Source organism: Xenopus tropicalis, chromosome 3 (assembly GCF_000004195.4).
Source record: "Xenopus tropicalis strain Nigerian chromosome 3, UCB_Xtro_10.0, whole genome shotgun sequence".
NCBI classification, from domain to species: Eukaryota; Metazoa; Chordata; class Amphibia; order Anura; family Pipidae; genus Xenopus; species Xenopus tropicalis.
In genome coordinates this window covers 57,826,648-57,844,471 of record NC_030679.2, presented here as the reverse complement: position 1 = coordinate 57,844,471, position 17,824 = coordinate 57,826,648, and the positions used below count along the sequence as shown (strand labels likewise).

The 17,824-nt window shown below is 40.4% G+C and overlaps 1 protein-coding gene across 8 annotated transcripts in view; it reads left to right on the top strand.

The window, feature by feature from the left end:
* tbc1d30 (TBC1 domain family member 30) overlaps positions 1-17,824 on the top strand; it is a 41,823-nt gene that overhangs the window by 11,050 nt on the left and 12,949 nt on the right. For 3 of the 8 annotated variants that reach the window (XM_012959192.3, XM_012959195.3, NM_001045744.1), the window contains 2 exons: positions 14,585-14,646; positions 16,970-17,035. In XM_012959192.3, the coding sequence (XP_012814646.1) occupies positions 14,585-14,646; positions 16,970-17,035 (128 nt within the window). Of the gene's footprint in view, positions 1-6,248; positions 6,615-10,745; positions 11,071-14,584; positions 14,647-16,954; positions 17,036-17,824 lie in introns of those variants that run through there. The other 5 variants (XM_018092142.2, XM_018092143.2, XM_012959199.3 and 2 more) reach the window with 4 other exon arrangements.

Here is a 17,824-nt window from a genome sequence, read left to right as displayed (position 1 = left end):
TAAGTTTATCAACAATGGCAACAAAATGCTATATACAAAACTGACAAACATAATCACACTAATAAAGGTTAGAAAAATCCCTCAAGCAGATAAATAAGTCGCTGAAAGAAAAAATCCAACCGCAGCATGCCTTTTTCCCTATTTAACTGCTTGTAATTAGAAGAACCTTGTTCTTCCTTACTGACAGTAAGAATCCCACTATTTTTCAAAGCGTTTGCTGCACCCAATAGAAAAAAGTTTCCTATGTCCGCTTACAAAATCCTTTAAACACAGTCAGAAATAAATGCAAATGGAGGTGAAACATGGGGGAAGCTTTCATTTACAACAAAAAGTGCCTAAAAAAAGTTTTGCTCAAAGAGTTTCGTCAGAGCCAAGGCCTGCCACTTCCTCATAGTTTTTATTCTAGACACTTCTTCGTCAATCTTAAAACTAACTAAAAATTGGGGTGCAGATTTGACATAAGAACAAACTTCTTCACAGGGTTGCTCTTCACAAACATTATGGAATGAATGACATTACAGTAATAAGTTAATAATAAAACAAAATAAACACAATGTAACCCCCACACTTCTTGCAGATAAGTAATCCTATTTACACCCAGTTGCAAACATCAAGGAAATGTTGCTTGAATTAAATTCATGGGGGGGGCACTGGTTGGATTTCTGATCTCAGATGGCCTATTGCTTATCTGCCCATAACTTCATGGATTTTAAAACCTGTACGCTTTTTTTGAACAAACATTGTATTCCTGTGTATTTCAATTTAAACGACACCTTTAGACAGAATCTGGTAGATCCAAAAGACCCAATGCCTAAGCAAAGTAATGTGGTATGTGTTGTTCAGTATAGTAAAGCATGTACAGATCTACACCGCCGATAAACCATTGCTCGGTAAGAGAATGGCCCAGCATAGGAGGGATAATTTTTCAGTAAATTAATTTAAGAAGAGTAATGTGCAGATTTTACACCAAGATGACAGTTTAAAAAAAAATAATTTCTGAAGCTTTAATTGGCCATTTTTTTTTTAATGCTGAGAAGTTATTCAGCTTTATAGGCTGAGGTTGTAGAAAGAAAGCAGATTCATAAACTGACACCACTAACATTCCTCTATTTCTTCTGTTGCCATGCACCCTTGCAGAAAGTTATGTAAGGTACAGTAAAAATTCTACAGAAAGCATGACTTTAAGTGTTATGTTTGTGAGTGTCCAGTGAATCAGGGTGAATTAATATTGAATTCTTAGATCTTGCCATGTGTAGCAAGATGAAGTGTGCTCATAACACTGACTGAACTTCTAGAAATATGCCAAACAATTTTACACTGTTGGGGTTAAGACCACGGTTAAGAATTGTTCTGATGGGCATATTAACCCACCATTAACTGGGTAGAGGGGGTACTGCAGTCAGGGACGCCAAATGAGGTAAAAGTGTGATTTCTGGGTTATGAAAAAAGGATTGCATGACGTGTGGGTGGATCGTGGGCATGGTTTAAAATAATAAGCCATGACTAGGGTGGATTGTAGGCATGGTCCTGAATGTATGGCTGATCTGATGGTTGGATTGTCCAGATATAGCCTGGGCAGTCCATTGGTGGGCTCAATACATCGACAGATAAGCTACTGACTAGGTCTGATGGGGCCAGAGTGGCATCTTCAATCTGCCCATGTATGGCCAACTTTAGGAAGATATTTAGCAGGGGCTCTTCCTTATACAGGATATAGCTGCTTGTTAAGGGAACCTACACAGCAAACCCAGCCATTAATCTAATTTCAAAGAAAGATTTATTATAGACTTTAGTTAGCTTTTAAAAAGTTATGTGGGGGGCATTTTCTATTCCCTGGGCACAAGTGTTCGAGTGTTAAGGTGTGCAAGGGCATGCCCCTTAGTGCTCACTTAGAAAGCACTTATACCCCTGGGAAAGCTAGGATTTGCTTCTCATGCTGGTTTGAAAATCTGGTTCAAGAAGCAGACTGCAGCATCAGGGAGCTGCAGGAGGTACAGCATCCTAACTTTCAGGTCTGAAAGGGGGGTGCCTAGGTACTGTCTGCCCCTTGCTAATACAGCACTGAACAATGCAGTCAGCTCTGTATTCTGGGGATGAGCAACAGGTCTCTGAGCACAGGAGCCTGCAGAAATTTACACCATGCAGTGTGCAATGTGCAAAAAAAAAACCCCAGCCAATTGTGACTTTGTGGCTTTTTTGCACTTTGCACACAGTGTTTTGCATTGTAAATGACAGCTACTGTTTCTCATATCAAATAAATCCCCAATTGTTAGTATCACTCTCCATATTTTAGCACTCTTAAGTGTCTGGCTTCCAAAATTACAGGAGCAGTTATTCAATTATTGCCTTAAGCAGGTGTTTCCATAGCAGCCACTTTACCTGATGCTGCAGCATATCCACAGAAAAGGCCTAATGCTTCTGATGTCTTGCTAAAGTGCACTGCTGCGGTTATTTAATGGACATAAAAAGGAAGTAGTGATTAATGGAAGTGATAATGTACAAAATAAGATCAGTTGCAGCCAAGCATCTAACTCTGTATTGCTTAGCTGCTATTGAACTCTTTTACCAGCCATATTTAAAACACTACTCCAGCACTACTTTAGTGTTCACTTTTATTTACAGCAAACTGGGGGAAGTTTTTCATAGTACCCTGCCTTAGCCTTGCGTTAATAATGTGTTAATAAATCGTTAAGTAATAAAATAAAATTGGACATACCATTTTTTATTTGATATATAAAACCCAACCCAATGATTTACAAGGGCTGCTGCTCCTCAACTGTGCCTTAAGAAGTCCTGACAAGTAAAGAAACCAATTATCTGTGTCTGTGCATGGAACACAGATACCATTTATGCAATAAATATTCACAAAAGAATAACTGACTAAAATAGAAACACATATTTAAGAGCTCTGTGGTGCAAGCTTAGATTTATCATTTAAACCTTATTATGCCTTTCTGCCCCTTGTTGCACTTGATTGCTTGCATTTATGCTTGCAGAAATCTGTGACCCTGTCTAGACTTTGGGGCACATTCATGAAAACGCGAGTTTGAACCCCAAATGGGACAAATTCGAATTGGATACGAAAATTTCTGAAGATCGCAAATATCACGAAAATGCTTACGAAAAAATCGTATTAGTCATGATAATATAGTATTGGCGATTCGAAAGTCACAAAATTTTCGTACCAACGGTTGTAAACAGAGCGAAACCATTTCAGATTTTTTCACGCAAGACATGAAAAATTCAGGGAAAATACACTCTGAGTGTTCGAATCTTAATAAATCTACCTCAATGAGTAGGCTCAAGTAAAGTACAAGCTATCTCTAACTTCACAGTGGAGAAGCTATAGCTGACAACTTTACATGTGGAAAACAAAGCTCTCAGTGTGATTTAGAGTTACAAGAATTGATTTTTATGCACATTTGTAATTTAAATGCTTGCAATTATACACCTTAATTGCAGGTGAATTTTTCTAATAGCTTCAGAAACTTCTGGTTTGCATTTCATTATGCATGGCATACTACAAGTACTTCCTCAAGTTTTCCACTTTAAAAAGGAAGGTGAACAAAAAGATAACATTTTGTGTAATCAAAGAAAAAAGAAAAGCAATCATTTTAAAGTAATTGGAAATTAAAAGCAGTATTTGTCTCTCTGTCTTTCTGAATTCCTGATTCTAACTGGTTCTGATTTAATGTAACATAAGTCAGTTCTCTTTCAGCCAAAACAGGTCTGTTATAAGCTGGCTTTTGCTACATAAGGGCTTATTTACAAGCCCGAGGAGTGGAAGAGCACTCCCATCCCCTAGAGTTGTTGTCTGTGCATGGAGTGCAGAGAGCAGAGTCAGGAGACACAGTCCAGCCCTGTGTTAGCCCAGTAAGTACAGGGCCCTTCGCTCCCTAACTTGTGCGTGCAAGTTGAGGGCAGGAAGGGGACACTTAGGTGCTGCCCCCCCCCCCCAACTTTCTTTAAATCTAGCGCAGCCTAATGCAGGCCTAACGTACCTTCAACCAGTTTAAACTATACCATAATTTAACTGGATTAGGGTAAATTGCTTATAAAAGGTTTGGTGAAAAAACTGAACTCCGTATAAACCGTAGTTACGGTACCTTATTAAAATGGACTTAAGCCCCTGATATCTTTTTCAAATGTAGTTTTCCCTTCCCAACTTTTTCCCCCTGCAATCCACATCATTTAATGGGGGATTTAGACCCCAAAAAATAGTTGATTATAAATGTATTCAGAGAGTTGTCGTCTAAAATACACACTCTGAAATACACACTACAATTACAGTCTTTCCCACGACCATTGGTCGTAGGAAAGATCATTTGTCCACTCTACTAATGTTAAAAGCTGAAACGTCTGATTTGCAGGTAAAAACAAAGGAATTCTTACGCTGAATCTGATGATTCAGCATTAACATTTATGATGTTAGGGTACCTTCAAAGGGGCCCGATTAAAATTTTCAGACCTGCCCGATCGACAAGAAGGCCGATATCCAAGGCTTTTACTGATATCAGTCGCTACACCCCACAATACACACATCAATTATCTATGAAGCAATATTGGGTGTATTCATTTGCTATTTTTTTTTTAAAAAATTTATTTATTTATTTTTTCAACATTCAGAGCGTAAACAGTGTTTTCAATGTCAAATCATTTGTTGTCACTTTTTTGTCATTTGTTGTCATTTATGCTGTGACAGTTTAATCTCACTTTCATTTTACTCTTATTTTCTATTTTTAGTGATCCTTAAAAGTAGTCTTCCTAGTTTTATACTGCTAATACTAGGCTTTTGACTCAGTAGCTCTGTTTGACATTCAAATATTGGACAATGGACATAGATACAAAGTACATATTGTGTCTGTGGCACAAACAATGGCTAGCCAATACACAGGCTGATTCTAGCTGCCGATGTCGGTCCTTTAGACCGGTTTGGCAGCTTATCGGCCTGTGTATGGGTACTAATGACGGGCCTGCCCAACTGATATCTGGCCTGAAATCGGGCAGATCTCGATCAGGCAGATTTGATTTTTTTGTTGGAACGGGGACCGCATAAGCTCGTTGTTGCAGTCCCCGAACTGACGAGCATCTGTACCTCACCAAGTGAGTGGATCTTAGCGTGTATGGCCACCTTTACTCTCTCTAAGGACATTGCAAATTGTTGTTTAGCATGAGATGGGGTGCACAGGACATTCCTGCTGTATTTGCAAAGATGGACATAATTTGTACTATACACCAAGAAGTGCATTAATGTGAAGTTTGACCATACATGTGCATAAAGAAGGAACACAACCAGTGGCAGAGGAGTAATTTGCTGTAGCAACATCTGTTTCACTACAATAATGCCCATTCCAAATTCCATATAGAATTTGTTTTCTGAGATGGAGTGAGCGAAGTTGACTGATGAGCACTAAGCCCTAAAACACTGATTAGAAAAGTTGGAACATCCACAAACCGGAGGTAAAGCTCAGCTGCAGGACAGGATAGTGATCACAGCATAAATCATATACTTATATTATTGCTGAAAATGGATAATGAATATGGCATTAACCCTATTCATGACAGTAAGACATGAGAGAACCATTTATATATGATCATTTAGTCAAATGCACTGCTTCATCCTCTAATCAAGAACAGCAGAAAGGCACAACAGACAGGCATAATGAAATACCTAATACAGAAGCCAGTGCCTGCACTGACTGCTCCTAAACCCTAAACTTGACCCTATGCAATGTGAATAACCCCCACCAAGTCAGTGGCAGTCTGTGCATCCCCCTGTGATTTTAACCACTTACCTAATTCTAGTCATTGCTTCAGGTAGCAGGAAACTGCACTGGTCCAGGGTATCAGGTAAGTCATTAAAATCATTTTGCACCCCCAAATCTTTTTTTCTGTAAATTAACAATTTGGTCCCACTTATTAACTGCTCAAAGAACAGTTACAAGATTTGTATAAAGAGCATTCACTGTTCAAATTAACCAAAGCTTTTTGTAAGTATAGGGAACAACGCTATATATATGCTTCTATAGCCAGTGTTTCTTCCAAATGTGAAGCCATAACTTGAAGTCTGTTGTGCTTGCATGGGCTGAGCGTAGGTTTTACATCCTTTTATTGCTAGGAAACCGTTTCTTATAGTGAATGGCCCTTGAGCCTCACACAGCCCTTTGTCTCCCACTGCTGTGTGGATGTGGGTGGTGATCAGTGATCAGTGCAGGCTGTGGTGATATCATTGGAAGGAGGCGGAGCAGTGTTGCTTCTGCAGGCTTGTTTGGTTGCCTCTGCAGTGCAGATGCTCTCTCTAGCAGCCATCCTCTCACCTACTGACATGCTGAGTGTGTCCGGGCTTCATTTGGAAACCACACTAAAGGTGGATGCCAGACATTAAAGGGATCGGCAGTAGCACCATTGCCTTAAGAAAGCAGAAAATTACATGTTGTGTGGGTAAAAGTGTTCCCTGATGAGGCAGGAGAAACTGTCTTGCACCCTCCGAAGCGGGGGTAGGTGCCTGAAAAGGCAGAGTACAGGAGGAGTGGGCAACATCTTGAGCAATGTGCTGAAGAAGAGGAACTGCATCTCGAGGACTGCCCCCCGCTTGCTCTGCACTCTGGAACCAGGTAAAACCCTATCACCTGTGCACTACCTACCTGTCTGGTGTTAGCCATAGGAAGAACCTAGTGTGCCCAATGTATCACTATATGCTGTGTGGAGATTGATACATATAAAATTGGAGATTGGCCTGTTTGTGGCTTTCCTTGCCTGGTACAAATGACAGGGAGTGGTGCTTAGCTGTGTTTAATTGCCATCTGGTGCTAAATTTGTGGCTGAGCCCTGAAAAAGCTAATGGGGTCTGCTGAAAGGAAAGCAACCGAGACAGATGCCTTAGGCCCTAAGCTTTAGAGGGCTTTTTCTCCCCAGCCTTTTAGAAAACTTCTTCTTTTTTCTATTGCCTTTCTTACCTATCCGTTTTTCTCTCCTCCCTTCTGCTCTATGATCTCTGTTTGATGTCCAGGGCAGGGGAAAGAAAGCTGTTGTGAGAGGAGAAGGGTAAACCTTACAGGCACAGAGACCAGCCTGTAAGATACACACTGCCCCTGACCTCATGGTGACGTTTCACATAACACAAGGCCACGCTCAGGGGGCAGGAGCAGTCAGTATGCCCAAGTGACTTAGGGTCTGCTGCATTACATTATGCCTGCGTGTTCTGCCTTTATGCTGTTTTTAACTAGAGGATGGAGCTGTGTGTTTAATTATAAGTAAGGATATCCATGGCTCTGCTTTCTGCAATAATCTGACTGGTGTGTGAGGCTAATTCAGTTCTCCTCTATGTTGTGCAGCATTTTTACTGGCATGTTGGGAGTTAATGCTGTGTTCATTATCCACGAAAGCTAATCGCCTCTGCATCTGTCAGGGATTTCTTTGCACTTACCTTTTTGTGCTGCAAAGGCAAATCTTTTCTTTTGCTGCAAACCTTTTGTCTCCAGAGTAAGAAGTTGGTAACACGGCTTCCATAAATGTTCTGAATATTGGCAGGGCCTTTTGCTTCTAGCATGTGTAAGCAAGGTACAGTATACATCCTAGGCTCCATAGGCATGGGTACTGAATGTACAGTATATACAGAGGCATATCCTATAGGCACTTACGTTGTAGGGCTTTCTCAACAAAATATGTAGCCTAAAACAAACCCAATAATTGGGGTCCAAAAATATGTGCCACACTGAATATTTCAGCCATTATCCCCAAACGTGTCAGTAAAGTCACTATGGAAAATGAATTATGAACATTGCTTTAACCTCAGACATTCAAGTAAAATTACTGTAGAAGATTGATATTAAGCACAGCATTAACCCGCGTAAGAGAACTGCAGAAAATGGACAAGGAGCACTCTGGTAAACTCACTCACAAGCCTGTGAAATCGCTGTTGAAATGGATAATGAGCAAAGCATTAACCCTAGACATGCCAGTGAGATCACTGCAAAAAAATGGACAACAATCATAGCTAATCCCACACCTCCCAGTAAGGTAATTGCAGAATGTAGACCCATGGATAAATGCTGTGCTTTTCCTCTAATCAAGAACCGCAGAAAGGCAAAACAGTACTGGTACTGAGTGCTGGCCCCGTGTTATGTAGAACTTCATTGCCTGGTTTGGGCAATGTGTGTGTGTGTTCTGGACTTTGTATCTGTAAGTTTTGCCTTTTCTGATGACTTTCCCTTCCTGGACATCTGACAAATCAGGTATTGGCAAGGGAGAGGGAATATAAGAAAAAATAAAGGGAATGGAAGTCTGCTAAATATCTGAGGAGGCAGAGTCCTCTAAAGCTCAGATATATATATATTCGTCAGTAGAGAACCGAAACGTAGGGTTAATAAACCTCATGCTTTGAAGACTACTACTTTCGTTATTTTTGATTTTTGTTATACTAAATCCTGTGAGTGCCGTCACTCTGCTATTTAACTTCTGTATATCCTGCACTGGCACCCCAACTAAATTGTAAATCATTAGGCGGGGGTGCAATGAGGCTGTGACTAAATACCACGCTGCAATTGAACTGTTTTCCCACAGAAAAGTGATGCCTATAAGGATGTATATTGGTATCTTATAATGTATATATATATTTATATTTATTAGCAGTGATATGTAATGTATTTTGATATACAAAGAAACTTTTTTTTGACACTTGGAAACTTATGGGTTGACATTATAGGAGGCCTCAGATTTTTGACATGAGAGATAATGTATGGTTACAATTTGTTTTTAAACTCAATCGTTTTAACAAAAATATTGCACTTTAGATCACTCACAGAGATGGAGAATTTTTTATAATGTTTTAACAAAATTGCACTTTAGATCACTCGCAGAGATGGAGGATTTTTTTTACAATGTTGCACTTTCAAACTGTCCACAGTAGTGGAGATATTTTTAACATTGTTGCACGTTGGATTATGGTGTGATACTTAAATGCAATGTATTTAATGTGGAAAACTTTTTTTGTATCAGGAAAGCATTGATTATTAATACTTACATGATATCGGGGGTTAATGGTCACTAGGGGTTAATGTGCATATGATGTCACTGGTACTCCCTGGATTCATGGGAGAAGGCTATTTAAACACAGTTGTTGTATGTAATTGTACCTTCAAAAAGGTCTCAAAAGGGACCGAAACGTCGGTTGTACATGCAATTATAATACACTAATATTTGTTTGAACCACAAGACCCTTGGTGCTGGTTGTGTTTGATTTGGTATCTATTTGGTATTCCGTGCACAGGGGCAGCTACATTGCAGCAACTTTCGGAGTGTGGTGCTGTCGTGTGGACTTTTATTTATATATATATATATATATATATATATATATATATATATATATATATATATATATATATTATAATCAATATATTATAATCGGATCAAACCCAACCAGCACCAAGGGTCTTGTGGTTCAAATAAATATTAGTGTATTATAATGGCATGTACAACCGATGTTTCGGTCCCTTTTGGGACCTTTTTCAAGTCCCAAAAGGGACCGAAACGTCGGTTGTACATGCAATTATAATACACTAATATTTATTTGAACCACAAGACCCTTGGTGCTGGTTGGGTTTGATTCGGTATCTATATGGTATTCCGTGCACAGAGGCAGCTACATGGTAGCAATCTTTGGAGTGTGGTGCTGTTGTGTGGATTATCTTATATATATTATATTTAATATTTATATTATTAAATATTATACAGCTTTAGTCAAGTGCAGTACTGTTATCTGGTACAGTCCTACTTTCACATGTTATTCAACGCCATTTTTAATGGAATGGTTTGGTTCCACTTTTAGTCACTGCACAAAGAACAATTTCAAGCTTGGTATAAGGTTCTGCCCTTACCATTGTCCTACTACAGTAATATACATATCCTGTTCCAAAATTAGTGTAGAATGAACCTTAGTTACATAGTGTTGAAAAAAGACCATTGTCCATCAAGTTCAACCCATCCGAGTAAACCCAGCACACAACCTATACTAACCAATCTATACACTCACATACATAAACTATATATACACCTTGTGCTATTTGTACTAAAATCAAATAAACCATAAATACAATGAAATGTGTGTGTGTGTGTATATAAGCACTTGCGAGCAGGGCCCTCCCCCTAGTGTCTCCAATCCTCATCCAATGTTACTGCAAACCATTTTTGTGAATTGTTTATATGTACATGTTAACTGTACTGTCTTTTGTACCCCTCTAAGCTCTGTGTAAATTGATGGCGCTATATAATTAATAATTAAAATAAATGTGTGTATGGTTGCGCATATATATATATATATGTATATAAATATATACATACATACATACATACATACATACATACATACATACATACATACATACATACATACATACATATATATATATATATATACACATACACACATATACACAACCTGGATATAAAAGCATATATAAAATGTAATTTATCTATGCTTTTATATCCAGTGTTTCTTTCAAACATGAAGCCATTGTGTTTGCTGAGGTTGAGCGTAGGTTTGACATCATTTTCATTGCTTGGAAACTGTCTTATAGTGAATGGCCCTGGAGCCTCACACAATGCACAGCCCTACGTCTCCCACTGCTGTGTGGATGTGGGTAGAGCGATCAGTGCAGGCTGGTGATATCATTGGAAGGAGGCGGGGCAGTTGGTGCTTTTGCAGGCTGTTTGGTTGCCTCTGCAGTGCAGATGCTCTCTAGCAGCCATCCTCTCACCTACTGACTCTGTCGCAGCTGGCTTGATAGACAGTGGATTTTGCAGAGGAGAACTTAGTGTGCCTGGGCTTCATTTGGAAACCATACTAAATCTGGATACCAGATTTTAAAGGAATCAGCAGTAGTACCATTGCCTTAAGGTTGTGAGTTGTGTGCTCCCTGATGAGGCAGGAGAAACTGTCTTGCACCCTCCGAAGCGGGGGTAGGTGCCTGAAAAGGAAGAATACAGGAGTGGGCAACATCCTGAGCAAAGTGCTGAAGAAGAGGAACTGCATCTCGAGGACTGCCCCCCGCTTGCTCTGCACTCTGGAACCAGGTGAAACACTGTTGCCTGTGCTTCTCATTCATCAGATTCTACAGTAGATATAGACAGTGCTAGTAATTTAGCTACTGGCGCATGGGTCACTCAGGAGGAAATTCAAAAGAGGCTTGAACATGTAAAGGTAAACAAAGGTCCAGGACCGGATGGGATTCATCCCAGGGTATTAAATGAGCTGAGCGCTGTGATTGCCAAGCCTCTTCACATAATTTTCCAGGATTCGTTGAGGTTTGGCATGGTGCCGAGAGACTGGCGGATTGCTAATGTGGTGCCGTTATTTAAAAAGGGATCTCGTTCTCAGCCTGAAAACTATAGGCCTGTTAGTCTGACATCAGTAGTAGGAAAGCTTCTGGAAGGGGTAATAAGGGATAGGATAGTTGAATACATTGCAGTACAATACTATTAGTTTGTGCCAGCATGGTTTTATGCGTAACAGATCTTGCCAGACTAATTTAGTTGCCTTTTATGAGGAGGTGAGCAGGAACCTTGATGCTGGAATGGCAGTTGATGTCATCTACTTAGATTTTGCTAAAGCATTTGATACAGTACCTCACAGAAGGTTAATGATCAAATTGAGGAATATTGGCCTAGAACATAATATTTGTAATTGGATAGAAAACTGGCTGAAGGATAGAGTACAAAGAGTGGTGGTAAATGGAACATTTTCTAATTGGGCCAGTGTGGTTAGTGGAGTACCGCAGGGGTCAGTCCTTGGTCCTTTGCTTTTTAACTTGTTTATTAATGACCTGGAGGGGGGCATAGAGAGTACTGTTTCTATTTTTGCTGATGACACTAAATTGTGCAAAACTATAAGTTCCATGCAGGATGCTGCCGCTTTGCAGAGCGATTTGACAAAATTGGAAAACTGGGCAGCAAACTGGAAAATGAGGTTCAATGTTGACAAGTGCAAAGTTATGCACTTTGGTAGGAATAATATAAACGCAAACTATCTACTGAATGGTAGTGTGTTGGGGGCATCCTTAATGGAGAAGGATCTAGGGGTTTTTGTAGATCACAAGTTGTCTAATTCCAGGCAGTGTCATTCTGTGGCTACTACAGCAAATAAAGTGCTGTCTTGTATAAAAAAGGGCATTGACTCAAGGGATGAGAACATATTTTTGCCGCTTTATAGGTCCCTGGTAAGGCCTCACCTTGAGTATGCAGTGCAGTTTTGGGCTCCAGTCCTTAAGAAGGATATTAATGAGCTGGAGAGAGTGCAGAGACGTGCAACTAAACTGGTAAAGGGGATGGAAGATTTAAGCTATGAGGTTAGACTGTCGAGGTTGGGGTTGTTTTCTCTGGAAAAGAGGCGCTTGCGAGGGGACATGATTACTCTGTACAAGTACATTAGAGGGGATTATAGGCAGTTGGGGGATGTTCTTTTTTCCCATAAAAACAATCAGCGCACCAGAGGTCACCCCTATAGATTAGAGGAACAGAGCTTCCATTTGAAGCAGCGTAGGTGGTTTTTCACGGTGAGGGCAGTGAGGCTGTGGAATGCCCTTCCTAGTGATGTGGTAATGGCAGACTCTGTTAATGCCTTTAAGAGGGGCCTGGATGAGTTTTTGAACAAGCAGAATATCCAAGGCTATTGTGATACTAATATCTACAGTTAGTATTACTGGTTGTATATATATAGTTTATGTATGTGAGTGTATAGATTGGTTAGTATAGGTTGTGTGCTGGGTTTACTCGGATGGGTTGAACTTGATGGACAATGGTCTTTTTTCAACCCTATGTAACTATGTATGTAACTATGTAACTATGATGCCCAGTGTTGTCTGTATCAATCTCCACATGGCATAATGTGATACCACTGTATGCCATGTGGAGATTGATACAGATAACACTGGAGATGGGTCTGTTTGAGATGACGGCAATTATTAAATTGCAATTAGCAACTAAATAGCCATCTGACACACACACAATTTTAGCTGAGCTTTGGGAAAGCTAACATGGCCAGCAGAAGGGGCACATGACCCAGGCCATGCTCAGGGTTAGGAGCTGTCAGTGTGTGCTGGTCTGCTAGGTGTTTCCTGCAGTCTATTATGCCTGCCTGTTTTGCCTTTCTGATATTCTTAATTAGAGCAGTCCAGCAGAAGCAGTCCATTTAACTAAATGAAGATATCAGTGGCATGAATAGGGTTTATTCTTTGTTCAACTCTTTCTGCCTCGCTGCTGCTGGTTTGTCTGGGGTTAATGTTATGCTTATTGTCCATTTTCAACAGGGATTATACAGGCTGGGGTTAATACTTTGTGATATCAAAGGTATTGTCAATTTAACAGTCTTGCTGTGTTAAAGGAGTAGCTCTTATAATATGCTTTGTTCCTCCTGCTGTCAGCCACAGCTCTCTTTAACCTTAGGCTATGGCCACACAGGGCTTAATCTCAGCCTGCTAATAAATGCAGGTCCAAACATCCTTTCCATGTGCTTTGGCCCAGGTGCAGGCACACAGCTGGAAGGCCACCTGCTCACATGAAGAAATATGCTGTCTTGTAATTATCCAATAGATGAAGTGTTGGACCTCCGGCCTTTACTGAAAAAGAACTGCCTGCACCCATGGCTGGAGATTTCAGTTTTTGTTCAGGGTCAACTGAGCGGGCCACCATCTGATATGTGATATTTGATAATGTCAAAAAAGCATGTTCCCCCATGTGAAGAGGTGACCGGCCTCAGCTGTCACACAATTACATTATATTCTGTAACAGCTGAAGGTGCATTTCTTATTGTAATAAAACTGCTGGGAATGAGATCTAAACGTCTAAGGATGTGGGGCCCTTAGCTGCCAATTTGGGTCGTTCAGACCAATTCTGCATCTTTTCTTGGGCCTAAAATTGGCCAGAGAGATCAGGCAGGTTTGATTTTCCCATCAAAACCGGGGAGCTCATCTGCTTGTTGATGAGGTCTTCGGTCTGATGGACCATATAACCGCTGTTTTAATTCTGTTTTTGCATGTTTAAATGCCAGAGATTTACAGTCTGTAACCCTGCCTATGTTGCACATCCTATAATTACTCACAATACAGGTTGTTGGTACCACTGGAAGTTGAAGTTCATCAATAGCAGAGCCACAGAATAGATGGCTGATGTAGGATAAAAGGCCTATTATAAAAGCCCAGACAAAATGTCATTCATGTTTAAAAAATGTGCCTACTTTGTGTAGTTGATGATAATTTGCTACTGCTATGGTAAACTGCATCCTCTACTTCCTCACCTTTGGCTAATTCACATCTGGAAATGCTAAACCCCCATTTTTGTCTAATATACATCTCCCAGCACAACCTTACAGCCATTTATTGTTGGCTTCTGGGAGTTGCAGGTCACTAACAAGTTCTGAGCCACTATTTGCAAAAGTTGTCTTGTCATTTTCCTATTCTATTGTTCTTGGTTTTTTTTAAATGTAATTTCATTCATTTTTGACATCACTTTTTATAATGCTGCTCTGTCTTAGTCTAGTAACATTTCACGTATTTAATAAAAAGTTTTCTAAAAGAATAACTCTCCCCTACAGGAGTGGACACCAAATTGAAGTTTACTCTTGAGCCATCTCTGGGTCAGAATGGATTTCAGCAGGTACAGCTCTTCTGTTCTCTTCAGAAAACTGTGGAAATAATTTGAATGTGCTTAATGTTTTATAAGGGCTCTGGCACACGGGGAGATTAGGCCCCGACAAATCTTCCTGTTCGCGGGCGACTAATCTCCCCAAATTGCCATCAGTTGCCATCCCACCGGCGAAAATGTAAGTCGCCGGTGGGATGGCACATGCGGCGGCGCGATTTCAGCAAATCGACGAAAATGCCTCGCGAGGCAACTTTGCTGATTTGCCGAAATCGCCTGCGCAGTGTGTGCCATCCCACCGGCGACTTACATTTTCGCCGGTGGGATGGCAATTCGGGGAGATTAGTCGCCCGCGACCAATCTCCCTGTTCGCGGGCGACTAATCTCCTCGTGTGCCAGAGCCATAATAGTGTGTTACTATAGGGATATGAGAGATTTGTTAAAGACTGTGAAGGCAAAGAGAGAGATTGCATAGTTAGACTTTTGTGTTTTGCTTTGATTTAATTGTAATTTGTTTCTTTACACCCTCCTTTGTAGTCAGTGTTTGGTCAGGTTCCCTCTTGAAAGCATTGCCTTATCAGTCACCCTACTGTTATTCCAGTAGTATCCATAACATTAAATAAACATAAATCTGCAACATCACCCTATCTGACTTTCAGGCTTTTCCCCCACTCAGTGTTTAAGGGCTCTGGCACACGGGGAGATTAGTCGCCCGCGACAAATCTCCTGTGTCTCAGGCGACTAATCTCCCTGAAATGCCATCCCACCGGTGAAAATGTAAATTGTTGGTGGGAAGGTATACGCGGCGGCGCGACTTCACTGAAATCGCGCAAGTTTCCTCTCCAAGGCAACTTACGCGATTTCACTGAAATCGCGCCGCCGCGTTTGCCATCCCACCAGCGATATACATTTTCGCCGGTGGGATGTCAATCCGGGGAGATTAGTCGCCCACGAACAGGGAGTTTTGTCGCGGGCGACTAAGCTTTCTGTAGCAAAGCTAGTGCTATCCTTCAGTGAACACTGGTCTATGTTTGCTTTTGGTTATCTGTTCTATTATAGCTCAGTTCTGTTATAGTGGGACGCATTATGCATCTTTCTTCCCCTGGCTTTCAGAAGTAATTTGATTGCCAGTATGTTAAGCTTTCTGTTTATCTAATCCTAGTCATCTCATTGTAGACCACTGGAGTAGAAAATACTGTTTGCTTGGGTAGGGTAGCATTGCCTACATAATTAAAATGAAACATGGGTGTTTTCCTTTATTACATACAGTGAAATTACAAAAAAAACATAGAAATGAAGTCTGCAAAAAAACACAATAAGGGCTCTGGCACACGGGGAGATTAGTCGCCCGCGACAAATCTCCCTTGTCACGGGCGACTAATCTCCCCGAACTACCATCCCACTGGTGAAAATGTAAGTCACCGGTGGGATGGCACACGCTGCGCAGGCGGTTTTGGCAAATCTCGCGAGGCAATTTCGGCCATCCCACCGGCGACTTACATTTTCGCCGGTGGGATGGTAGTTCGGGGAGATTAGTTGCCCGTGACAAGGGAGATTTGTCGCGGGCGACTAATCTCCCCGTGTGCCAGAACCCTAATAGTATAGTTGAAAGGTGTATTTAACCTTGCCTCCGCTAGTGGTTTTGTAATGGGGGGTTGATAGATTCCCCTTCAGTGGGCTTCAGTCCTATCAGCTACATCCTTAAATGCATTTGCATTGCACCAACAGCAATTGAAATCATTATTTGGGATAGATGAAGTAAAAGGATTAACGAGTATTGCTGTAGTAGAGAGAGATTCTAAATATAGATTAGAGGAAGAAACCATTTCAATTGTTTGTGGGAAAACAAACTGTGCATCATCACGCAGGTAAAACCAAGAATGAATCTGAAAGGCTGCTTTGAAAAATGAATTCAAAGTTTTAAGAGATAAAATGATTCTTTGGACACCTCACTGAATATCTTTAAGTAAAAGTGCATTTGTTCTGCTTATTATTTCCGGGTTGATGAGAAGTGGCTAGTTAATGTAGTGCAGAGTTGGCCATAAACTAGTAAGAACACATTATAAAAACCATTGGATATTAAAGGTTCATAGTTAACACCTAAAGGTCTAACTTATGGTATGGCTGCCTACTATTTGGTTGAAAGACCAAATTACACTTAACATACAAACATTAATAGAATAGAGAATCTGTACTAGAATTTATTAAACATTTGTACTTGTCTTATGGTTCATGGCACAATTCAGTTGGCAGAGTACTAATATAGCCAGCATGTTTCAATACATTTATAATTCAATACATTTATAATTTTGGTTTGTAACAGTTTTTTTGCTTACAGTGGTACGATGCTCTTAAAGCTGTGGCCAGATTGCCAACTGGGATACCAAAGGAATGGAGGAAAAGAGTAAGTTTTTTTACTGGATATTTTGATTATAAACATATATAGAGCACTCATGAGTACTCTACATGCTGTGTGTTCTACATGCAGATATTATTTTTTGCCGCGGCACCTGGGCCTTTCTTACCTTTTTTTTTTGGGTGAGTGCGCTGTGTCTCTCTCTGTCTCTCACTCATAACAAACAAAATTAACGACCTGGGTGCTGATAACATTTTAGTAAATAGAAAGAATCGGTACTGCAGGTCTTATGAAAAAATAAAGAAAGGTTCATTTTAAATTCCCAACATTTCGGTCACATTGCGTGACCTTTCTCAAGAGAGAAACAAACAAAAAGTAATATATATATATAATATTTTTGTAGGCTCTTTTATATACTCCTGTAAGACTCATCAGTGGTGTAACATTGGCTGAAGCTGTTTTCCGTAATTAGATAGATAATACATTAGCCATATTATGCAGAACACAGCCATCTGTGCTAGTGGGTGTGTGTCTGCATGTTGCACAGAAACTAGAGCAAAGGCTAATTGAATGGGCAGAGAAACTGAAGGAAGCCCATATGCCTTCTGTGGTAACTAGCACTGTTAAAGGGCTGCTAAATACTTACTACAGCAGAATACTCAAAACTGTTGTGGTATATTTCTGCATTATTTCTGTGAGAAAACTTAAGGTGTTGTCCTTACTGTGGAAACTTCCATTTAGAGTCTTGTTCAGTTTGATTACCCACAATAACTGGGCATGCCCTTGACTGATGTGCCATTCCATGTCTCCTTTCTGGCTACTTGTTCCGGAAATATT